The 26,360-nt window shown below is 34.2% G+C and overlaps 1 protein-coding gene across 4 annotated transcripts; it reads right to left on the bottom strand.

Moving 5' to 3' along the window:
• Positions 1 to 1,488: 1,488 nt before the first annotated feature.
• LOC110622708 (DExH-box ATP-dependent RNA helicase DExH3) lies at positions 1,489 to 24,518 on the bottom strand. 4 transcript variants are annotated; one of them, XR_006351950.1, is made up of 20 exons: positions 24,040 to 24,518; positions 23,793 to 23,944; positions 23,625 to 23,712; positions 23,300 to 23,536; positions 22,105 to 22,200; positions 18,936 to 19,124; positions 18,638 to 18,797; positions 18,408 to 18,538; positions 17,501 to 17,671; positions 16,967 to 17,239; positions 16,335 to 16,529; positions 15,645 to 15,848; positions 9,604 to 9,673; positions 9,348 to 9,496; positions 6,236 to 6,544; positions 6,085 to 6,144; positions 5,221 to 5,373; positions 5,024 to 5,134; positions 1,918 to 3,265; positions 1,489 to 1,607 (listed from the first exon to the last, which is right to left on the bottom strand). XR_006351950.1 is itself a non-coding variant. In XM_021767311.2 (19 exons), the coding sequence occupies exons 1-19, from the start codon at positions 24,253 to 24,255 to the stop codon at positions 2,795 to 2,797; spliced, it is 3,435 nt and encodes a 1,144-aa protein (XP_021623003.1). In that variant the 5' UTR covers positions 24,256 to 24,518; the 3' UTR covers positions 1,489 to 2,794. The 4 variants fall into 4 exon arrangements, 1 of the variants encoding a protein (XP_021623003.1); XR_006351949.1 differs by having other exon boundaries at positions 1,489 to 1,814; XR_006351948.1 differs by having other exon boundaries at positions 1,489 to 1,818.
• Between the last annotated feature and the right edge of the window lie 1,842 nt (positions 24,519 to 26,360).

Genomic DNA, 26,360 nt, shown 5'->3' on the forward strand with positions numbered 1-26,360 from the left:
TAAACAAAAACATTAGTTAATTCTTTGGATAAGGAGTTAAGAATCCAAGAAATTACCATTTTATATGCTTTCTGCCATTTTTTGTACAATGTTGAATCTTGATCTAGTATTTTTCCCTTTCCACCAATAAACCCCATTTTGTCTTTGATTCGTAATGCAATTATGATCGCTCTGCTCCGGGATAAGTAGTTTGAGCCATCCATTTAAATGTTTACTAGCTGTATACTAGGTATAGAGTGTCACCATCTCATTGATGACATTTTTTCATTAAATTTTTTACTTATTTCGGACATTTATTATATGTAAAATTTTAAGGAGCAGAAAAGCCGTACAAGTTGTGGGAAAGACAAAAAAACATTCCTAAAAACTAAGTGAAACAATACATTTTGATTTTACTTGAAACCCACTGTTTAACCTCATTTTTGAAAATATTTGAGTAAAAACGCACTGTTTAACCTGATTTTTGAAAATGTTTAGCATGAAAACATTGTCGTTTATTTTCTTCACTATTCAATGACTCCCTGTTATAATCTCTTAAAAATTCAACCTCTTCAGAAAAAATAAAAATAAAAATAAAAAGTTGAATTAATAAAAAATAAAAAATTGAATTAATAAAAAATAAATGAGAATTGGCCGATAAAACGAAACTTTTCCTTTTTAAATAAAAACTTAAAAACTTCTAATAAATAAATTTAATTAAAATAAAATTGAATTAGAGTCAACCTAAATCAAACTTGTGAAACCTTAATCCCCAGTTTTCGATACTTCTAAATTTAACCCTTGTTTGATTACCTAACGGAAAACCTTTCATAACGCCACTCGATTCTTTTGCGAAGCGCTTTTTCAGACGTTTCCAAATATTAAAAACTTTAATTCAATTGGTTTTTTCTATCAATTTTTTATTCAAGAAATTTAATTCTTTTGGAAAAAGCCCAAAGGTAATTCAGAAAGCCCAATTAATCGCTCAAGAGTCGATTTAGAAATACTTGAAGAGAATCTATATTCATAACAAGTGTTTTTTTTCCAAATTATTTTTTAATAGCATGATTTCATTTTTATACAATAATAAAGTTAAAAAAAATAAATTATTTTATATTAAATAAGATAATTATAAAAAATAAAATCAATTAAATTAAATTATTATAAAATTTTTTAATTCTAAATGGAGGATAAAGATTAGCGCAGATATAAAGACTCTAAGATGGCTCTTAGATGTGCATGCTGAATGGACTTAGTAGATTGTAGGACATATACAATTGTAGAATCTCATAATTAAAATAGATATTACTATTATAAAATACTGCTTTATATATTTAAAATCATTCAATATATTTATTTTTCATAATAAATAAAAAAATATTTTTAAAATTATAATCTTATTAAATATAAAAATTTCGTAAAAATTCAATTCCATTCATTTATTTTCTATAATTGGTAAACAATTCCATTTTCTAGTACAACCTTTTTCAAATACAGAGACTGTAATTCACCTCAACCAGCAGGGAATCTAATCCTGGGATGTGATTCAATCTTTATATAAGCTTTTTATCTGATAACCAATTCTCAAACAATCCAGCACAGTGGAAACTGTTAGCAGGTATGTTATTCTGCAAACCAGAAAGACTTGAGGAGAATTTTAACAAATATATTTAAGCCTATACCTTATATAAATAAGAACACAGCACAGAGAAGTAGGGAAAAGTGCAGATATAAATAGACAACAACAGGGCTTCAGAAGCTATATTAGCCTATACCCTAATCTAAAGTTCATTTGTTGTTAAAAATTTGTTCAGAAGGTAATCCTCAGTCCCTCGCTACCTTGGTGTAACAGGACAAATGAACCCACCAATCAGCACTATAAACAAATTTCTAGACTGACAATACCTTAAACAGAAAAGGGTAAGATGAGAATTGTACCTGAGTGAAGACCGCCGGCGAGATGGCTGTGAGAGCAAGGCCAAGGGCAAGAGCTATCCAAGGAGACAAAAGGAGCAGCACCACAAGTATCAGGGAGGATTTGAAAGATCTACTGATTGATAGCAATGACGAGGGAAAGAGATCCATTTGGATCTTAAATAACAAGATTAGGGTAGTCAATTCTGGATCCTTAGTTTTTAACCTTTGGTAAATATTTGTAAGTTGACACAAATTCAAATCCATTGTTATTTGAATATCCAACGATGTATTTACCTCAAATCCAAATCCATAAGATGAAATCCATCCATCCAAAAATAGAAGGACACCTTCCATTTCATGCATAGTGTCCAACTCAACTCTTCACCTTTGAGATGAAAATTGATTTCATATGCATAATATGAATGGACAAGGTCTAATACATGGAAACATTATTGAATCAACTACCAATTGAATAACTTTGAACCTTCTTGTTCATGGAAATTTTGCTATCAACTGCCCTTCAGTCTCACTATCAAAACTTGTTATTATCCTAAAATTTTACAACCTTTACAGGAATCCTCTCATCTGTATGGTGGTGAGTCCCAAGTTTGAACCCAAAACCAATTGGAGATGATTAAGCCTAAAAATATCTTAGCTTTCCAGATGTATATATCTTGCTCTGCCATTCTATCACTGATGCCTTGGCATATAACTACATCTATCAATAACTTAGAAATCTAATGAGAATGCTTCTCCTATAAACAATATCGCTTGCCCGTAATGCAGACATAGTAAAGTTTTAATACCAATCAGCAGAAACTTATCTCTCTCAAGAATTGTATTTTCTTCTCAGTTGTCATGCAGACTTCAAGGAGGTGAAGCACAGCAGAAGTAATCATCAACCAGAGTTACGCTTTGATCTCCGGCGTTTCCCCAGAAGTTTTAACATGTTGTCAGTGACATCAGGTGGGGAATCATTGTGCTCATCTTGATTGTTCTCAGAGGTGTGAGTCAACCAGGCCAGTGCTTCTATAGCAGCATCCCTCTCTGCCAGTTGTTTGTTTTTCCTTGGTTTACCCACAAACTGCATTCCCTTGAATTCAACCAGTGCCCGAAACTCATTTGTCTTGAGGTGTTTTGTTTTGTATTTTGGGGGGGAGTGCCCAGCTCTCATCAAAAGAGTTTGTAGCAAGCTTTTTGGATTTGTTCCATCTTTTGTAAATCTACTGTTTTCACTTGATTCCTTGGGCTTCTTGCTTTCACGTCCAAAAACAAACCTTCCTTCACATTGATCTCCTGAAACCAGCTCTTGAACAGCAAGCAGGAGGTATTTCCCTTCCTTGTAAATGTCAAGAGTAGGATCTTGAAGCTGCATCATTCCAAGGTCCCGTCACACAATGAGACAGATATTAATAAAATGGAGGGAGGAAAAAAAACAACTTTACAGAGATATGATAAATCCAACACTACAATCGTTAAACTGAGAGAAAAACATTATGGAAATGAAAATACAAGAAATCAAGAAGGTCAAGGTTTTTAGTCAAGGAATACCACCAGCAGTCAGATCTTTAAATCAGTGTCAGGTCATTCTCTAAGTAGATCTTGGCTAGGCTTTCAAGAGAAATAATTTGAGGAATTTAATAAATTCGATTTTAACCCAATTCTAGAAGCTGGGAAAATGAAACACAACTTGAACTGCTTAAGTCTAGAAAAGGGCAAAGCACATGTACATATACACATACATACATTATACATACATATATATATACACACGTGTACACTTACATATATACACATATATTTACATATGTTATGTACGATTATGTACTATGACTTGCAAGAGCTTAACCAGTGAATAGATCCCAGCCAGGCTTTCACAGAAAAGTTCAAGGTCACTGTTATATGTAACAGAAGTAAGGCTGTCATGTTGCTATGCAAGTGAAAAAGAAAATTGCAAAATACATTAAATGGATATATATTCAAGGAATTGAAAAAAAAATAAGAAATTTGTTAAAAAGTGTGCTTGAACTCATCGATCTGTGAATCATCTAAATATTTGATTTTTTTTTTGTCCTAAAATATTTGAATTCACATGACCTAAGATGCATAAATTTGCAGAACATAAATTTCATGTATAGACAATAATAGAGTCCTAGAAACTAATTAATATTATGCTAATTTATTAATAATTTTAGGTAAAGCAACTAAACTAGTAATAGTTTTTTATTCCCCATAATTCTTTAACCTTTAGGAAATCATAATAATTTGGTTCCACTTTGTTTAGTTTTCTTTGAAAATAATAGTGATAATTTAATATTTTAATTACTATCTCTAAAAATAGTTGTGAACTCTCTCAACCTGGCCTCAACATCATTTAGGAATTAGCTAGCTAGTAGAATCCAGTTAGCATGTAAGTGGAATGAGTTCAAAACAAATGAGATTAAAGATTTAACCATACTACTTACACCACAAAAGTGTGCTGTATACAATAAATAAAATATTTTTACCCCAAAAAGAAAGAAACCAAGTCAAAAACACGAATCTCTTTAAAAATAGCATAAAATATACTCCATTTTGCAATAGATCTGCTCTGTTACAAAGTGATATTAAGCGTATATTGCAGGTGGTGGAAGCTTTGTGAGATTCAGGTTGAAGAAGGCTAAAGAGAAACTGAGAATGGTAGCTAGAGAAGTGGGGAATCTGGAAAAGGCAGCCAAGAGAACAGAACTCTTTTATAAATGGTCATTGGCATTCAACTGGCACAGTACAGAACTAGAATTGAGCCCTTCAGTTCCAATTATGGTGTCTTGATGCAACTAAAAAGTAGAACTGTAAATCCATATTACAATTCCATGGATTTTCAACTGGGCTACATAACTCTATCCATTCTTAAGGGAACACTCAGGAATTGTAGTCCTAAGTTTTTAAATTTTTATCTTTTTCATTGCCAGAAGCATATTACATGATAAAATATTATTAAAATATTTCATAACAAATTTTTTAACTAACAAATTATTTCAACAATATTTAACTATTCAAATGAGATAATATGTTAAAAAGTATAGCTACTTTTCAGAAAGAACATATATAAACTTTTCTGTTAAGAAGACATCTTTTTCTAACTCACCTTCTCTTGAATCAGATTAACAAGTTCTTCCTTGAGCTTCAAATAGCACTCTGCTAAACTAGGATCCATGAAAAAATCAACATACCCATGTAACATTTTAAGATGACCAGCCTGCAAATGGGAAAATTTAATGCTTTTAATTCATTAGCCTTAAATTAATTAACACCATTATAAATATTTTTCAATGGAGTAATCACCTGCACACCACAACTAAGAGCACCGCCAAAAAGGATCAATATGGAATCAGATACACCAGTGGAATCACGTATGAAAACTGTATTGACCTTAACTTTTTCACCAAAGACCAGCCATGGAAAAGGAATAGTCTGATAGCGCGCATTCACAGAATTCTGAGGCAGAATCATAGTCAGTACCAAACTATATTGGCATAACATGGAATTGCTCATAAGTAATGATAATAAGCCAGATATCTTGGATACAAACACACATACACAGGAAAGTTCAAGGAACCATATATTTATATCATTCTCTTTCGTCAGAGAAAAAACAAACTCAAGTTTTGAAGTGTCACAGTAATAAAGAACATTCATTGCTTGGTTCCGTTCCATGGACTTGATTCTGAGTTCTTTTCTTTGCTGTTAGCAGCAACGATGGCAAGATAACATATATTGTTCAATTGTATCATTAAAGTCATTTGGAATGAAATTAATTGCTATTGTTTTCTCATGGCATTCAACTATATCTCCATACTTGGGACTTTTGGTTGGACTAGGAAGAAAGCTCAATCTTAAACCATGGAATGAGAAAATATAGAAAAACAAGCTACTCTAAAACTTTATTGATGTCCCGATGTTAGAAGGGACAGAAATAGATTTGAACTGTCTTGTGTTGGTTGGTTGGTTAGTTACAAAGATATATATAATTTAAATTCGGATGCGAGACAATAGAATATTACATTGCATATATGACTTCCAGCACCTTATCAAAGTTGCAGCAGATCCGAATGAAGGCAAGCAAACAATCTTATCAAGACTAGATTTACAAGTACACAAGCAGTAAGCAAGCAAAATTATAAATTTGGTTCATAGATTTACACTTACAGCGTATAACAGAACTTGGCCATCGTCCATAGTCTTGAAAGACATGGATGTTTCTCTGTGCTGCACATTAAGAGAAAACAGCAAAGTATCATCTAATAACATTCAGGAAGAATAAGAAATGGAAGAAAATTTCCGTGCAAACATAGCCCACCACTACTGATGCTATGCCAGGATAGAGACCAGAGCATATGATAGCTCGAACCAACGACTGGTTGTGACTTAATCTGTTGTTGGCTCCTGCATCCACATCTATTAACCCAGCATCCCTTAAAATGAAGTTGAACTGCTTCCTCAGAGAATGGATGGCTTGAAGAGTTTGTGCAGAGAGAAAATTTCTCCAGCAATACTCGTATGCTGACCCTTCTCGTTCTGCATCTTTCCATCCTTCATATGCACGGACAAGAGCCATGTGATCACTGTAGTCTTTTGCTGAAAATCTGGATTTTGCTGTACCAGCCAACTAAACCAGAGAGAGAAAAAACATATATATATAATTTAATCGTGTGTCCACAAAGGAAACCTGACAGCCATTCATCCAAACAAGTAGCAATAACTTAATACAAGTTAATGAAAAAGCCACACTGGAAGGGTGAGCTACCACTTGCATATTAATCATGATTTAAGATAAATCAAGTGCCAAGGAGGGCTTTGAATAATAGAATTGGAATTGAGAAGATTGCTGCAGTAATGGACAAAAATCAGACTGAAGTAGCCATCAGTACCATGAGTTTTTTCTTTTTCACCAATTCTCAGAATGAGACAATAAACCATAACCCAAAATCTAAATTAAATATGCAATATATCAAATCAATGAACTCTCATAAAAAAAATATATTGAATGGCAAACCATGACAACTTAAGAAATTAATTTTCAAATTATTTAAAATAAAATCATTTTCTGGAGGAAAATAAAATCATTCTCAACTCCTTGTGTATATTTACCAGCAGCCTCTTGTTATTAAATAAACTGAATACTTAAAAGAAAACCCAATAAACACATTAAAAAAAGAAAAACTCCATTAAACTCGAGGCATCATACCCTAAAGAATCAAGGAAAGTCTCAAGCAACTGTTAACCAGAACCAGGATGCTCCTCATTCTTTTTACCTACAATTTTCACCTATTTTATTTGATCTAGTTAAAGGGTCTAATTAAAGTAACTATACATCGACCTGTCCATTGTCAGATAAAAATGCTAAACTTAAGTTTTCATAATTATAAAATGACTAGAACCAAAACTGTTAAATTTCAAAGTGTTAATACAATATAAACACCATAACAAATTTTTAAATATATTTTCTATTCTCCTGACTCCTCCCACCCTATCCTTCTTTTTCATTTTGCTGCATAAACAATATGTGAAATGAAAAAAAAAAAAAAAAAAGGTGGCACTCAACCTCTCTTCTTAGTTCTGCTCTTTATAAGCAAAGTGTACTTAAAAAGTTCCGTATAATTGAAACTTGGTTTTTGTGATTATATTGTTACAAAAATCAAGGTTATGATCTTTAGGAGATTGAAATTTAATGTGATCTAGTTGTCCCAACATTTGGCTCTTGAATCCCTATCCAACTAAACTGTTGACTGATTAAGACTCTCAAGTCTCCATATGAATACACGATAGAAATATCCAGCATCAGTTCTTAGAATATTGCAGTGATAGTTAGAATACTTACAGCTTAGAAAATTGAAGGCAATTGATCTTATTTGTTGTGTTCTTTGTTTTTTTTCTAAGTTTGGATAGTTAGAATACTTCAGCTTAGAAAATTGGGGTGATTTTTATTTAAGAAACTTGGTTTTATTCCTATCACTAAAATTTAATTTGTTTAAAAAATCACTCAACTTTAATTTTGTTCCAGAAGAAGTGATTTCACCTATTAAAGCAGGTTTCTAGTTTACCAAAATAAAAAATAATCATTTTAGAGATCTTTCAATATTTCTCTATTTCTTTTTTGTTCATCACTGATAACTCTCATTTTATGTTTAAAGAAATTAAAATTTTTAATTATTTTATCTTAAATGAAATCTTAATTTAATAAATTTATTAATATTTTAGTTATTATTTTATATTTTTATTCATTTTATTATTATTATTATTATTATTTATTTTTATTAAATTAATTAATTCAAAATGAAATTAAATGAATACTGAAACGGATGATAAAAAGAAGAAGAAAGCAGAAGTTGAGAGAAAATACTTGATTATTCCTCTCAAACCAATTGAGGTATATATACTACTTACAAGAATACATACTAGATAAGAAAATAGATTAATTCCCTAATCACATCCCAATCATATCACATTATCATATCCCTAATTATCACCACAAATCTAGGCTATTTATGGAAAGAATCTCAACACTCTCCCTCAAGCTGGAGCATACATATCACATGCTCCAAACTTGTTATTTTTATTTTTTAAAATTAATAATCTTTAATTAATATTGAAATAAATTACTTGTACAACTAAATCGAAAGATCTAGCCTAATTTATAAAGTCAACTATCAGCAATAGGAATTTTCATAATTATATTTTTATCAGATATTTAATTATTTATTTTTAAAATTAATTAAGTTTTATATTTATATTTTTACATTTTATTATTATCTAATTAATTATCTTTCAAAGATAAATAATATAGTTTAAAAAGAATCTTATAAACATATTATTAATTAACCCTTAATTATAACTTGGAATAAATATATAAACTCTTATTTTTTATAATGAGAATTTTTTCAAAATTTAAATTCAAGTAATCATATTATATAGTAAATATATCATATAATTTGATCATAGAATTTAATAATAAAAATTTATTAAAAATTAAATAATTCTATTAATAAATAATTATCAATTAATTAAATATAAAAGATATGAAAAGGGAGAGGAAATAGATAGAAGGCTTGGCAACCTAGAAACCTACCATAAAAGGTTAGAGTGCCACTTAAAATCCTTTCCTACTCCTTGGAACAGCCAAACATGAGAAATTACTCAACCTCTCATTTCCTTTATCTTCCTAATAAACATTATTCTCTCCCTTCTGATAAAACATAAATTTCTCAAAGAGTATAATTAGCATCTAATTTGAGAGTGCAGAGTTATCATTTCCCCCCTTAAGATGCCATCTTTTGAAAGCCACAGAAACCATACAACCAAAAGCATAAATGAAATAGTGCTGGAATACTTCTCTACAAAGTTTCAAAGTTACCAAATCAATAATAAAACTTGATGGAGCTGAATAAAATACTGCACTACACTATACTTACGTCTTTTTTGTCTTGAGGAAGAAGGAAAGGATCCCTGACACTCAGACCGGATACTATTGTCAACACAGGGTCAAAGCAGCGAAAGATGGCACCCATAATTAGCATCTTACCAAGCTTGGGGTCTACTGGAAGCATTGACAAGTACTTGCCTGAACGAATTTAGAAATGAGATTATCATAACTCCGCAAAATTCATGATAACAAGTAAAACTTGTTACAGTAAATGCCTTCTTTCCAGCAAAAATTAGCAAACTAACCAAGATTAGTCAGATTCTCCTTCTCGTTTAGTGCACCTATCATCTTCAGAAAATCAATGGCATTTTGGACCTGTTACACATCAATTTGTCAATTTGTGCCATTGATTGAGAAGCAAGGTGGCAGGCTATATCAAAACTTGCAAAATCATAAAAACAGAAAAAGAGAATGCCCACAGAACATGATTATCATTTGCAAAGTGCATTGATTTACTTGTGCACGTAAAATCATGACTGAGATAATAAGATAAGGCTTTACATTTTTATCCCCCACATCAAACTTCCAAATGTACACATCAATTGACTCAATATTTACAATAAGCCAAGATTAAAAACTAGTCGAAAATGGCAACAATGACAGAATGGAACAACGATTATAGGATCAGCCATAGTAAATACACAAATAATAGAAAACAAGAAAAATTTTTGGGACAAAAAGCTTTTCTGTGGACAAATGATTTTAGATATAATGTTGCAAGTAAATGATGCAAAGAAAGTCTAATGATCTTTTTTTAGAACTTATGCATAACAGCATCATAAAGTGATAGTCATCATGCAGTGCAAGGTCCCATCAGATAGGCCCTTTACTTGTAATTTTGTTTCAACTCTTAGCAACAAAATAAAAAGTCATCAACAACCACAAGAATACGGTCTTTCCAAAACACAATTTACATACATTTCCCTACTTTTTAGTTTTTGGTTAAATCATATTGAATATTGTTGACTTATTTAACTAATCCTAGCTGATTCTAGAGATTTGATTTGATATGATTAGGATCCTTAATTATCTCTGTAATTATTATTTGATTATTTACTTCCTATTTAGATATGATTCTCTGTGTATAAATAGTCATGTAGACCAATTGTAAAGATTAAGAGTGAAATACAAAAATACTCAAAATTTTTCCAAAATTCTTCATGGTATCAGAGCTTTTTCCTGATTTTTTGGGTCCAAATTCAATTTTTCATTTTTAGGGTTTCAAAACCCTAGATCTACCAATTTTGGTACTAACCCATCTAGGAGCCTCTTTTTCTCTCACCGCCGGCACCAGGAGAACCGCCAGACTGCCGCCGGCCAATCGACCAGCTTCGACGTCGAAAAAGCCTGCGCGTGAGGCTCACGCGCCACCCCTTCCCGGCGCGTGACCTGTCGCTTCCTGGCGCGTGATCCATCGTCTGTCACTGTTTCGCCGCTCAGATCACTCCAGCGACGATTCCGACCATCTTTCCGGCTCTCCCGTGCTGTTACCCGGTCTTTTGGTGAATCAATTGGGCTTTCTTGCGTGTACAACCTTGGGTACCTCCTATTCTTTCACTGTTCATAAATCTTTACTATGGCAGAAGGTAAAAGGGTCTCGATTCCTAACTCTGATAATCCTTCCTTGCAAATTAGTCCTATAAAACTTGATGGAACCAATTATCTTGCTTAGTCAAGGTCTTGTTTGTTGTTTATCAAGGCTAGAGGACTGCAGCGTTATGTCACTGGTAATAAAAAGCAACCTGATGAGAGTGATCCGGATTTCCCTCAATGAGACTCGGATAATTGTCTTGTTATGACCTGGTTACTGAACTCTATGCAACCTCATATCTCTAAAGTTATAGAAAGCTTTGTCCTTAACTTATTCCAAGATTGGGAATGATGCCCAAATTTATGATATTCGGAATAAGATTCATGGTACTAAGCAAGGAGAAATGACTATCTCTCAATTTTATTCTGAGTTATGTGGCTTATGGCAGGAGCTTGATTACTATCAAGACTTCCAGGCAGATTGCACTGGAGATGCAGTCAAATTTCGAAAAATGATTGAAAAGGAGCGGGTCTATGATTTTCTTGCAGGGTTGAATAACGACTATGATTCAATTCGGGTCCAAGTGTTGGGAAGAAATCCTTTTCCTTCTTTAGAAGAGGCCCATGCCCATGTTCAACAAGAGGAAAGTCGTCGACATGCTATGCTCCATACTGCATCAGTTGAAAAGGCTGGGTTGACTACCAGTTTGAGCACACCACAGCCTCCTACTTCTGAGAAAGATCACTTACACTGTGACTATTGTGGGAAACCAAGGCATACCAAAGAGACTTGTTGGAAGTTACATGGTCGTCCCACTAAAGGTCGTGGAGGAAAACGAGGTACCTCTAGAAATCAAGCTAAGTTAGCAGAAACTGTGGAGGAGCCCTTTAAGGAGACAACAACGACTGAGTTCCTTTCCCCTAATGAACTTCAGAGTCTCAAGCGCCTCTTGTCTCATATTGACACCTCTTCATCCTCTGGTGCTACATCTAACTTTGTAAAGTCAGGTAATGCTTCCTCTTTTAATAATGTTCCATGGATTATCGATTCTGGTGCGAATAGACATATGACAGGCTCTTATAAAGGCTTTCTCAATTATTCTCCTTCTCTAACCAAAGATAGTGTCAAAATTGCTGATGGCTCTTTTACTCCCATATCCGGAACAGGTTCTGTTATTTGCACATCCAACATTAAATTATCATCTGTCCTTCATGTTCCCCACTTTCCTGTCAACCTTTTATCTGTCAGTGCTATCACCAATGCTCTTAACTGTAAAATTGAATTCTTTCCTGATCATTGTGTTATTCAGGATCTTCGCACAGGGAAGATGATTGGCAATGGTAGGCTGCATGATGGCTTATACATGTTGGAGGGTGATCCGGCTTCTTCGATATCTCAAGCCTGTTTTGGAGAAAATAAGGATGTCAATCAGGAAATAATACAGTGGCACCGGCGGTTAGGGCATCCATTATTTTTTGTTTTAGAAAAACTTTATCCTGATTTGTTTGCTAAAACCCAGTTTGGCTCTTTATGTTGTGATGCTTGTGAGTATGCTAAACATACTAGAACATCCTATCCTTTGAGTCATAATAAAAGTCAAATTCCTTTTGCAACTATTCATTCTGATGTTTGGGGGCCTACTCAAATGGTCTCCTTATCTGGTAATCGATGGTTTGTCACCTTTATTGATTGTTGCACTCGAATGACTTGGGTCTATTTGATTAAAGCTAAAAGTGATGTCTTTTCTTGTTTTCAATCCTTTCATAAGATGGTTTGTACTCAATTTGATACTAAGGTGAAAATTTTAAGAACTGACAATGGAAGAGAATACATGGATAGTAGCTTTTCTGCTTATTTGGAGAGTAATGGGATAACACACCAGACTAGTTGTCCTTATACTAGTGCTCAAAATGGCGTTGCTGAGAGGAAAAATAGACATCTATTGGAGGTAGCTCGATCTCTTATGTTCACCATGAATCTACCCAAAACATATTGGGGAGATGCAATTCTTACATCTGCTTATCTTATCAATAGAATGCCTCTCAAGACCCTTGACTTTATGAGTCCTTTGACGGCTCTACAAGGGAAGAATTCATACGTTGTTCCACCAAAAGTATTTGGGTGTGTTTGCTTTGTCCATACTAGGACGGCAGGAAAACTGGATCCCAAGGCCCTTAAATGTGTGTTTGTTGGGTATTCTCCAACACAGAAGGGATACAAGTGTTATCATCCTCCCTCTAGGAAATACTTCGTCAGTATGGATGTTACCTTCCGAGAAACTGAACCCTACTTCAGTACCACCCACTCACCTCTTCAGGGGGAGAATAATGAGCAAGAAGAGGTGATCCCGAATTCTGTGATTCTGAATGATATGGTTCAACTAGAAAGTTTGAGTTCTAGTAGACAGGGGGAGATGTCCAATCAGGGAGAGAGAACTGGTCGTTTGGACAAGCCAGATTTGAGAAGGTATTCAAGGAGAGATAAGGCAGAAGAAGCCATTATGCAGTCTACTCAAAGTCAAGAATCTTCTCCTGGTGAGTTACCCACAACTCTTGAATGTTTCAATGACTTAGATAAACCTATTGCACAAAGAAAAGGGGTCAGATCTTGCACTAAACACCCTATTTCTAACTTTGTTTCTTATGAATCTTTATCTCCTTCCTATAGAGCCTTTGCCTTGTCTATTTCCTCTGTGTCTATTCCACAAGATTGGAAGAAAGCTCTTATAGATCCTAAATGGAAGAAAGCAATGATTGAAGATATGAAAGTATTGGCTAAAAATGAGACTTGGGAGCTTGTCACTCTCCCACCTGAGAAGAAACTCGTTGGCTGTAAATGGGTGTTCACAGTAAAACACAAAGCTGATGGCACAATTGAACGGTTTAAGGCCAGATTGGTTGCTAAAGGATTCACCCAAACCTATGGAGTGGATTACCAAGAGACATTTGCCCCAGTTGCAAAAATGAACTCAATCAGAGTTTTGTTATCTTGCGCAGCCAACTTGGACTGGGACTTGCAACAGTTTGATGTGAAGAATGCTTTCCTCCATGGAGATTTAGAGGAAGAAGTGTTCATGGAAATTCCTCCTGGGTTCGCTGATGAGAAGACACAAGGAAAGGTGTGCAGGTTAAAAAAGGCTTTGTATGGGCTAAAACAATCTCCCAGAGCTTGGTTTGACAGGTTTAGCAGAGCCATGATGTCCTTTGGTTACCAACAAAGCAATGCTGATCACACTCTGTTTATCAAACATCATAAGGGTAAGATCACCCTTCTTATTGTGTATGTTGATGATATAGTGGTGACAGGTGATGACAAAGAGGAAATGGCTCAACTAAAGAGGTTGTTGGCCCAGGAATTTGAAATCAAAGATCTGGGAAAACTGCAATATTTTCTAGGTATCGAGGTGGCTAGATCAGAAAAAGGAATTTTCATCTCCCAAAGAAAGTACATTCTGGATCTTTTGGAAGAAACTGGTATGATGGGGTGTAAACCAGCAGAATCTCCCATTGAAAGTAATCACAAGCTGAAAGCAGGAACTGGTGAGTCCGTGGATATTGGAAGATATCAGAGATTGGTAGGAAGGTTGATTTATCTCTCACACACTCGACCGGATATAGCCTATGCTGTTAGCTTAGTCAGCCAATTCATGCATGACCCTCGCGAGACTCATATGCAAGCTGTACTTCGCATCTTGAGATACCTAAAGTCTGCGCCAGGGAAAGGGCTTCTTTACTCCAAACATGGTCATCTCCGAATTGAAACTTTTACAGATGCAGATTGGGCAGGATCTCTCAATGACAGGAGATCCACCTCTGGCTACTGCACAGTTGTGGGGGGAACCTTGTCACCTGGAGGAGCAAAAAACAAAGTGTTGTTGCTCGGTCAAGTGCGAAAGCAGAATACAGAGCAATGGCCCAAGGAGTATGTGAACTCTTATGGTTATAAAGTTATTGGAAGAGTTGAGATTGTCCGAGAGAGACAAGATAACTTTGTATTGTGACAATAAAGCTGCTATAAGTATAGCACAAAATCCAGTCCAACATGACCGAACCAAGCACATTGAAATTGATCGGCACTTCATTAAAGAAAAATTAACAGACGGTGTCTTGAGCCTAGTTCATGTGACTTCTACGGGGCAACTTGCGGATGTGTTTACCAAAGGGCTTAACAACAAGATCTACCATAATCTGATTTGCAAGTTGGGCATATGTGACATCTTTGCACCAACTTGAGGGGGAGTGTTGACTTATTTAACTAATCCTAGCTGATTCTAGAGATTTGATTTGATATGATTATGATCCTTAATTATCTCTGTAATTATTATTTGATTATTTACTTCCTATTTATATATGATTCTCTGTGTATAAATAGTCATGTAGACCAATTGTAAAGATTAAGAGTGAAATACAAAAATACTCAAAATTTTCCCAAAATTCTTCAAATATTGATTTGAATGGAATAGTAACAATATTTTCAAACAGTACTAAATATAATTAATGGGATAGTAAATGCAAGAGTACCGTAAGGAACATTCATGTAATTTATCTGCAAGTGTAGCTTAACTCATTCAAAACATCAATATAAAGGAAGGCAGTTTGAAGCATATTTAATAACAAGCACTTTGAAGCTGGAAAGAGAGCTTAATCACCCATCCTTTAACATTAGACTGGATTTATAAGGTTCAGACAAATATATCAGCATTCTGAACTTGACATTAACATCAAGAGAAGTTACACAATAAATGATATCACTTACAGCCAATGGTTCTGGAGGTTGGAGAGCTGCTGACAAAAATTCTGCTATACTTCCAACCTGCAAACTCTTTATTTGCAGGCAAAGAGAGTTTAAGGGAGTCCTCAGAAGTTCAGGAAGTTGATATTCAGCAAAAGCTTCATAAACACATTTAGGGTAGAGGTGATAACATTCACCAGGCTGCACACGGCCAGCCCTACCTCTTCTCTGCAAACCACATGTATCCCAATAAAAAAAAATAATATATGTAAATAAGACCAAAAGTAAAATGATGCATGAAGAGAAATAAAAATATTGTTAAAGATGCTCCATTTAAATCTAACACTTCATATAAAATAGAATACCTTGCAATTGAATTCATAACTTTTAACTCTTAGATCTAGTCCAATCTATGAAGAAACACCTCAACCTGTTCAGACTATCTAAGGTGACACAAGAACCCAAGCATGCCCCCTACACTGCTACCAAGCAACACATAAACAGTCATGACCCTGAACCAATAAGCATGAATAGGATAAGCAAATAAAAAAAAAAGGTTATCCATCTACACATGCTTAACCCAGAAATACTTGGGCAGAGATTATATAAAAAAAATTGTAAATAAGAAAAGGTTCCCAACTATGATTAAACGAACTACATTTAGACACTTTAAGAAGTCCAAGTGAAGGTAACATCTGTGACAAGGATACTTACTTGCCGCGCAGAAGCTTGTGATATCCATGAGGGCAGCAGACAAGGTGTATTATTCAAAGCATCATATGTTGTCTCTTTAGCTTTTCCACAATCCACCACGAAAACTATGTCATTGATAGTAATACTTGCCTCTGCCATATTAGTTGCAAGAACTATTTTACGTATATTAGGAGGAGGTCTCTCAAATATAAGTTTCTGCAGAAAGTAATAGCAGAAGAGGTGAACAATATGCATGAAATCATAAATACAAATGATAGCCTTTTCCAACTTCATAATCCATTTGCTAGATCTTTTGATCTCTTAGTACTCTCCTTTCAATATTATTACCTACTGATCTTTTGATCTCTTTGTTCTCTCCTTTCAATATTCTTACCTACTCTACACACTAAGTAGGGTTAGGGTTAACTAGATACATCAATATTTGCTGTAGATATGAGGATGCAACAGTGGATGTTGCAAGACTTGCAAGAGTACAGAGGTCAACACAACAGTGTATACAGTTAAATATATTCACATAGAGTCATCCTTACAGATGATGTGTCCACATCACTTTCATGCAGAAATGAAATCCTGAACCTTAAGAAAAGAGCAAGGGTAAAACAAATCTTTAAGTCAAACAGAAACAACCTTACCTGTTCAGAGGTTGCCATAGAACCATGGCATGTTAAAAGCAAAACCCTGTTAGGATCACCCAAAAGAGGATGAGCTTTAAGTTGATCCCTCAAACAGCTAATATCCTCCCAGCCAGTCATGAATACCAAGACAGCACCAGGTCGTTCCTTCCGACATATATGGCACAGAACTGCCTCAATAAGGTTAAATCCAATGCCATCAGACGTCCAGTATGCTAGAGAATCACGAACCCTGGAGCTATAGTTCTCAAAACTTGATTTATTAAGTGTGTCCTGTGTTAGGAAAAAAAATCCAAAAAAAGCATCAGGGTAGCTACATTTATGTTACTGCAGAGATATAAGGGAAAAAGAATCAACTCCTATATGTTTTACCATCCATACTGTAGAAAAACATAATAGAACCCCCCCCCCCCTCAAAAAAGAAAAAAAAAAAAAAAGGAATCAAGACATTCAACTCCAATCACACAAGACTCACAGAATCCTACCAAATTACATAAATTGTAAGTGTCAAATTTCCAGTGCTAGATATCATACCTCTACAAGAGAAGCAATCTGGTTTTTCCTTTTTCGTGGTGCAAGTTGCTTCTGTGTTTTCCACACTTTCTCTTGGCCATAGTCATCAATTTGATTAAAAGAAGTCAACTTATATCCAGTCATTTCCAGTACATCTTCTAAAAAGTGTGCATTCACAGGATATGTAAAGCCCTGAATTAGATAAAAATATGCTTTTAACTATCATATTCATGGTTCCATGCGATAACTAAAGCACATAAATAAATCTCCATTCAGCACATCCACTCTAAGCAACTAGATTCAAATATTCAACAATTCCAGAAGATATCTGGAGACACAAATTTCAAATGAAGAGGGTTAAATGCAGAAACATCAAGGAATTGAAAATTGACCTCAAAACAACAATGTTATATGTGTTTCTTCATGAAATTTAATCAAGATAGAAACCCCAAGAAGTTTTTAGAAAATGACTTGAATACTGCACATGCAAAATATAGTAATCTAACTTCTCTTGCATTTACTAGCAATAGAAAGTTCAACATGCTTTTCAAACAGTTATCACAATTAACTGCACATGCAAAATATAGTTATCTAACTTCTCTTGCATTTACTAGCAATAGAAAGTTCAACATGCTTTTCAAACAGTTATCACAATTAGCGAGCCATTTTTCACATGCAGTTTTTCAACATGAACCTACATATTTCTCTTGTGCAATTTGTCTGTCAGCTAATGGCAGCAAGCCCCAAGACCAATGAAAGAGCAACATAAAAACTAAATGCACAAATAACTTAAGTTATGAAATCAAAGTCAATGGAAACAGATAACAAATACAACCAATTATTCAATTGGCTGATACTCACTATTCTGTCAAGAAAACAATTTAAATACCAACAGTCAGTATACAATGACAAAAATCATTTAGCTTACTGGAATATGAATTTTGGGTGCTCCACCAAAATAGTTGGAGAAGAGTTCCGCATTCAATGTAGCACTCATTAAAATCAATCTCAAGTCCTGACGACGGGGAAGAAGATCCTTGAGCACAATCAATAGGAAGTCTGTCATAAGAAGACAATGAGAGAATAATTTACACTTAGGCAGTTTGAAAAAATAAGGAAAAAAAAATACATGATTAACTAAACTTGAAGGAAGTCTACCTTCATTCATGCCACGCTCATGAATTTCATCAACAAAAACGTGGGTTACACCATTCAAATTTCTGTCACTTAGCAGCCGTCTAAGTAAAATTCCACTGGTACAAAAGAGCAGATGGGTATTTTTTCCTCTCATGCCCTCTAGTCGAACTTTATAACCAACCTAACAAAAAATTATCTGTTTTCGTGTAGCAGCAAGAATAAACAAGTTTTCAAATAGAAAGTTTAACTGTTTTATTAGAGAAACATACAGGTTTTTGTGCAAACATTTATGTTTTACTTTGAGGGAATGAAAGCTCACCGTTTCACCAAGAGGCTCTCCTCTCTCTGCAGACACTCTATCTGCAACAGCCATAGCAGATATTCTTCGAGGCTGTGTGCAAATTATACTACAGAATGCTCCGCGCCCAGATTCAATTTCTGACTCCAATATATACTGAGGAAGTTGAGTTGTTTTACCACATCCAGTCTCCCCAGATACTACGATAACCTGAAAACAATAACATGTCAAGAATGCTCATATGAACTGTCCACTGCTTGTAAATAACTATCACTCATGTTTTCCCATGGCTTTTGTCAATGCATTACCACTATTTTGGCTTGCCTTTAAAGCATGTTTATGTTGCAATTTTTACCCTTTTCCTTTTCTTGTTTTCAATATAGCACGCTCTCTTTCATAATCTCCTTTTTCCTTTAAATTTACTGCATTAGTTTCGAGCATCATCCCATCTCATTTGGCAAATATAATTGTCTTTTAATTCCTAACTATGTACATCCACAAATAATATTTTATCCTTACGCTATGTATATTCTACCATAAATTCACAAATAACAGACTATTACATTCTGTCCCAGCTCAGTCTTAGAACACGTTATGACGCAGGAGCAAGTGTCCTTATCATAATTCTGTTTTTTTTTTCTCCTTTAGAGCTTGTTTGGTTCAAACGAATTCTACAAAATTTTCTGGAACTCAATTGAATTCCATATATCATGTGATTAATTTATAAAAATTTTAGAATTAAATTCCATAGAACTGGTTACAACTACAACCAATTCCCTTAAAATTAGATGAATTTAAAATAAATTCCAGGAAACTTAAGAAAACAGATAATTCTAGACTATAATGCCCATGTATTTTGTTAAATACCCCATATCAGCTAAGCATGGGGAATGTACCTCTTATAAAGATTTGGAAATTCCTCCTCCCTTGAGCTAGATATTGAGTTTGAGTTAAGCTTAGATCCATTTTCTTAACATTGTTTAAAAGCAGGTCATATTACGGGATACAAAAAAAAAGATGGAGCACACTGGATAGTGCTGCAACGTGATAGAATTAGGTAGAGAATATGTAAAATAAAGAAGAGATAAATAGCAGATTTGTGCAAAACCATAATTATTTTGATGGAACCAATGGCCAAAGCCTTAAATTACTATAAAGCAATTGAATTTTCTCCCTCCTCTCGATTACATCCAAAAACAATAACGAAGTAAGCACCACAAGAAGACCCCCAAACTAGCCAAGCTAGCCCCAGCACAGCTGCTGAAATGAAGAACTTGCTGCCTGCCCTCCTCCTTGATAACAAGCTTATTTATAACTGAAAAATGGTGCCTCCATTCCATGCAGTGTTACCCTGAATTTCTCTCTAACGACTCCTTGAATAGTCAATTCCAGCTGTCCAACTCGAGAACCTTCCTCATTTCAATTCAAGAATCCTGAGACTATCCCTCCTATTTTCTTCTTCCATTGCTTCCTGTGATATACTCTTCGTGACCTAGGGCTTTGATCCATTCTTCCTAGGGCTTCAGAAGAGTTGCTATCATAACGAGCCAAACCAAGGAGGATACTTGAACTAATAATATATGTCTCACAAAGGATGAAAGACCTTTTGATGACCCAAAGAGGTACAAGAGGTTGATTGGAAAGTTAAACTACCTTAGAGTGACAATTCGGCCAGATATTGTTTTTACAGACAGCGTTGTAAGCCAGTTCATATTTACGCCTACAGTGAAATATTGGGCCACTTTAGAACATATTCTATATTATCTAAAAGGGACTCCTAGACTCGATATCGTATACTCTACAGTGATTCTAGGCATACTGGGTCGACTACAGGCTACTATGTTTGTTGGAGGAAACCTAGTGTCTTAGTATTCCAAATCAAGCGCGAGTCAGAATACAGAACCATGATTCAATCCACTTGTGAAATTTTTTGGATAAATCATATGTTGAAAGAAATTGGCTTGGATGTTGTGTCACCGTTAAACTTTATAGCGATAACCAAGCCGCTCTTCACATTACTTTCCAATACAAAATAGCATATTGAAGTTAATTGCCATTTCATCCTTGAGAAGATTCAAAAAAATTTAATTTTTACCAGTTATGCGAAAACAGGAGAGCAACTGGGTGATTTACTTACCAAAACTTTAAATGGAGTCCAAAGAAAATATCTTTCTAACAAGTTGAGTACAATAAACATCAGTGCTCCAAGTGAGAGGGAGTGTTAGTGTGTGAATATAATTTGTACACAATTTAAAGATATTACATGATTATAGGCTAATTGATATTAATTGATTGATACAAGATTCTTAAGAGTTGACTTAACAAGATCTTGTAATCTGTATATAAACACACTTACTTCAACAAAGGAGATAAACAAAATTGCCCAATTGTTCTTTGTCTCATTACAGCTACAATAGCCATAGTAAATGAAAAACTATTCAATACTTTTTTTTTTGAAGCCATTATTTCAAAACTTCTTAGTCAATACTAATTTAGCAGTGTAGGAATGCTTACATCAAAATTATGTTTGAATTGATCAAATCACATAGGCGTGGACATGAAGGTCTTGTTTGTAGTTATTAAAAGCACAAGGCACACAAGAACCCAAGAGGTCCTGAAGCATAGGACCAATGACAAAATAAAATAAAATAGGAAATGATTGTAGCTTAGCAAACCAGCTCCAAGAAGAAGAAGCTCAAGAGGAGCACAGCACATGCACATGCAGGCTGCAGCAGCAGCCAGCAGCCAATCCAGGTCCTTCTCCTCTCCAAGGTCGCCGACTTTGGGTTCCTTAGGTACTGCCTAATGGGTGCCTCATCTATGGCACACCTCAGCACCGGCCTCAGACACACCTTTGATAACTATGGTTTCATTACTTAGGACAGTAAATCTGTTAAAGATGATAAATTATACACATAATCTAATACTTATTAACTAACACCATAGAAATTTGCCAATAATGGTCTCAGCAGTTCAACCCACAAGATAATCCCAATTGAAACTGTATTTAAGACCAAAATCCAAAACAAATTTTATAAATGTGTAAAATCTATTAGAGGACCATGATAAAAAGAGGCACCAGCAGTTCTCCAAAATTAAAACAAAAATAGAGGCATCTTCTTCAAACTCCATGAGATTAATAACAACTTAGCTGAAAATGCGCCTATCCCTATCTGTTTCATAGTCAAACCTGATTCCTTGCTATCGCTTGGAGTAGCTTTTCCTTTTCCTTGAATGCAGGCAGAGATTTCCGGAAGCCCATCATCTTCTTGCCTTCAGGTGATTCCTGTAAGACAGGTGGAATGCATATAGACAAGAGTCAAAACTGTTCTCGTTTTCCCATTCAAGATGTTGCAACTTATTATCTACATCGCAAAAGAGTATCAAAAGGAAACTTACCCTAGGGAGTTTAAATACACAAAGAACCAGGTAAACATTGTTTAAAGCAGTTACATGCATTACAAGAGACAAAATTTCCATCTTAAGGCATAAAGAACCAGCAGATCTATAAAGCCACGTTCCAGAACAAAGAGTACCATTCATTTCTTCTCAATATAAGAATCAGACCGATAAGCACATGCATTGCATATTAGCACCAAAGCTAAAAAACTCTAGTGAATAGACTGAAAACAATATCCTCTTTTACACAGGAAATAATTTCCAAGAAATATTAATTGAAGTTTAGATTTTCAAAATCACTCCAATTATACCTTGAGAAATAGTGGAAAGGAATCAGTTGAAACTGATCTTCATAAATGAAATTGCACAAAGGGAAACATAAAGAGGTTAGCCTCTTAATTTCATTTTCATTGCTAACCTCCAGACTACACCATAACAAAGTGATGACTTGAATTTATCATGAACGTAGAAGATCTATTGAAGCTAGTGAATTTCGGTAAGAAGAGGTCAAGAGAAATTATTAGGCTCATGAAATCATATTCACGTGGCAAGAAATTATGAGGAAAATCAAAACATACAGAAATAAGGAAATAAACTAGAGCACCTGGAAGTTTTCCATTTAGCATCAGGAAAACGCCTAAAATAGAAGAGGCAGAAGACAAAGGGGACTAAACTTAAAAGCTATTTGCATACATTTGACGATGTATTAAAACCTGTTAATAGCAAACCAAAGGAGGGCAATTGATTTCTTATACTTGGGAAAATATTATTCAGAGAAGCCCAGAGTTCAACTTTCCCCATCAGCACACCAAATACACTTGGAGCCGACCTTAGAGATTTTATCTTGACAGTTACCAGCTGTGCAGGACAGCATAACTATGTATTCTCAAGAATAGATTGCAAGCTTAAAAAGATGCAGACACTCCCCCATGAAATGTATGGTAATTCACTTACAACTTTAAAATAAATAAATAAATAAATGGTACCTCCCAAGCTCTTTGCATATTACGCATTCGCAAACTCCTTCTCTGAAGAACCTTTTCCATAACAGATCCATCTAAAAAAGAATCTGGATTTTCATCTGGACTAAAATCATCAACCTGGTCTATAGGCTTAGAATCATCTGCACAGTCACCGGCTTCTCCAGAAAGTAGCCGAGTTCTATCAAGATGTTCCTGTAGTAAACTCTCTACCCTCCTTTGTAAGCTTAGCGGGATTACCACCTTAACCAAAATAATAATAATAATAATAATGCATTCGAAATTTATAACATAGATATGAATGCATCAGAAAATTTTCACCAAATATTACCTCCCTCTGGGGCCGCTTGTCATCCAAATCCGGTCTATAGTTAGGAAGAGGAACCTTGCTTGCAACCACCACTTTTCCATACATTTCACTAGAACAATGGTATCAATCATAAAAGTGCAAAAACTAATTAAGTAATTGAAAATTAAAAACATATTCTGCTAAAAGCACCTGTAAAGTCCCATCCTTGTGGCAAGGTTCGAAATCTGCTCATAGTCCCTCCTATCCTTTCTATCTCTAGACACAATCTCTTGGTCAGTTTCGTTCCGCAATAGCAAGCTAAGTTTCCATTTCCACTCGTCAACATTAGCCACCGAGGATGCCTGCAATTAACAAGCCACTCCAAGTAGAACCCACCAACATATATTAACAAAATGGCAAATTTAAGAGCAGTTTTGGGAACTAAACGGAAGAAAACCTTATGGGTCTCGAAATCGCACTCGTACTCATCATCAGAGAACTGCTCAGCAGCAGAACCGGAGAAAGGGCGAGTAAAAATGGAAGATTGAGGGACGGATAAAATCAAAGTAAGCAAATTGGCGGGGCGACGGCAGCCGTATGAATGAAGTATGTGATTGCTAGATACAGACTTGGTGCATCCCACAATGAAATCTCTTAACTTGGCATTCCGCATTCTAAGAAAGCCTCTATATAAACAACAGGATTCTTTACAAAATAAAAATAAAAACAAGATCTTTTACGAACAAAAGATTCTTGCTCTACCTCTCTCCCCCTTTCTATCTAACCCTTCTTGCTCTCTCTCTCAGTCCCATACTCTCTTACTCTCTCAGAAAGCTTTTTTCGGTTAGGCTGCTTGAAAATCTAATTCGTCTCTGTGTCCTCCTTTTCATAGGTATGGATATTTCGGAACAAAGCTCATGTCTACCCTTCAACTTAAACTCTGGAGTCTGAACAATAAGATAAATTAAACCCCTATATTTTCAATTAATTTAAAATTTTGGAAACAATTAAATTTTTATATTTTTATTAAAAATCAAATAAATTCTAATTTAATATATTATTATATTTTAATAATAAAATATTAATTTTTATAATTTAAAATACCAAAATTTAATGTTTTAATTATTATAAAAAATTTTAAAAATATATAGATATAATAAATCATTTTTAAAATTATAAAAATAAATTTTACAATATAAAAATAATATTATATTATTTAAAAAATAATATTATGCTAAAGACTTATTTAATTTTTAAGTAATAATATATAGATTTAATTGATCTAAAATTTTAAATTAAACTTATTTTATCATTGAATAAAAGTACAGGAATTTCATTGAATTTATATTTAATATTTAATTTAATGCATTAAATTTAAATTAAAATTTAATATATTAAATACTTAAATTTATAAAATTATAATAATTAAATACATATTCATATCATATTATTACTGATTGATAAAAAAATCAAAATTAATTATTTTTTAAATTTTATTATTATGTTTGAAATTTTTATAGAATGATGAAATTATTATTTAATTTTATTAATTTTAAAAAAATTAGAGTGTGTGAATAAATTTTAGAAAGTAATCAGTATATATATGATTATTTTTATTTTTATAATTTTCAGGAAAATATTATTAACATTTTTATGAAGTACTTTTGATTTTTTTTTAAATTTTTATCTTTACAGAGTAATTTTATTACATGTTAATTTTATTAGACGAGTTAATAAAAATTAACAAAAATAATCCCAGTGATTTTTATATAATGTTATTAGAGATAAAATATTTTTATATATTGATGCTACGTGACACTCGTTTAAAATAAATAGTGAGCTATCACTATAAGACAGGTTCACGTGGTAGAAATCTAATGATTAGGTAATACGGTTCCATCTGAGGAAAGGAAAACTCGGATATTATAACACCCGATTCATTACAAAATTCGCTCTCTCCTAAATAGGTGAGTCTTGACACAAAATTACTGTTATCAAGCACGATTCAGTGTATCCCCATTATGCCTATAATCATGGGATCACCGACCTATCCGCTGGCGATATCCCTTATCATGCAGCCGACCACATCATTGTCAGATTATCAGAAAATGTTGTATTTATCTCCATTTTCTTACAGTATAAAAGGAGAAGGATTACAGAGACAAAAATACACTATTCTCTCACGTCAATACTCTAAGTCCTAAAGATTGTACTCGCCCTTCTCTTCAGCTTTCTGACTTGAGCGTCAAAGTGGTTGTTGTAGACGCCAACTACCTCACATTCTCTGTCTTGTAAGTGGACCAATCATAGCATAGTTCTATTAGACCAATCACAGCACAACTCCATTCTGGCCACGTCATCAATTTATTTTCAGCAACATCATTTGGTTTCATTACCGAAAAATCCATTGAATTCTCTTTATTTATTTGGATTAAAACCGGTCTCTTATCCCCTTTTCTCTTAAAAAGAAATCTCAACTTTCTCTCTCAACATGACCAGAGATTCCCAGACTGCTGCTGATGTGAAATGTTTGTGCAGTGATGCATCATATGATAGCATGTTTTAAATGTGATTTTTTTTTATAGATTCCGCTCACTGGGCTTTAGCAGCTCATCCCTCTCCCTAACCCCATTTTTCAGGGCCTCAGAGAAGAGAAAGAGAAAGAGATAGCAAGGGTAAAAGGCATATGTAATAGTATAGAATAGTGGACATGAGAATGATGTACAGTACAGAGTTTATGTAATGTATAGAAATGATGTAATAGCAAGTTATATAGTG

The sequence above is a fragment of the Manihot esculenta genome, chromosome 9 (genome assembly GCF_001659605.2).
Source record: "Manihot esculenta cultivar AM560-2 chromosome 9, M.esculenta_v8, whole genome shotgun sequence".
NCBI classification, from domain to species: domain Eukaryota; kingdom Viridiplantae; phylum Streptophyta; class Magnoliopsida; order Malpighiales; family Euphorbiaceae; genus Manihot; species Manihot esculenta.

Bases quoted from the DNA above. Each gene is read 5' to 3' on its own strand.
- LOC110622708 (XM_021767311.2), bottom strand. From the start codon at position 24,255: ATGCGGAATGCCAAGTTAAGAGATTTCATTGTGGGATGCACCAAGTCT. The intron at 23,945-24,039 runs GTTTTCTTCCGT...TGTTAATTGCAG, and splicing joins GCGATTTCGAGACCCATAAG to GCATCCTCGGTGGCTAATGT. The intron at 5,135-5,220 runs GTGATTACTCCA...TCCCATTTGCAG, and splicing joins CTCTTAGTTGTGGTGTGCAG to GCTGGTCATCTTAAAATGTT.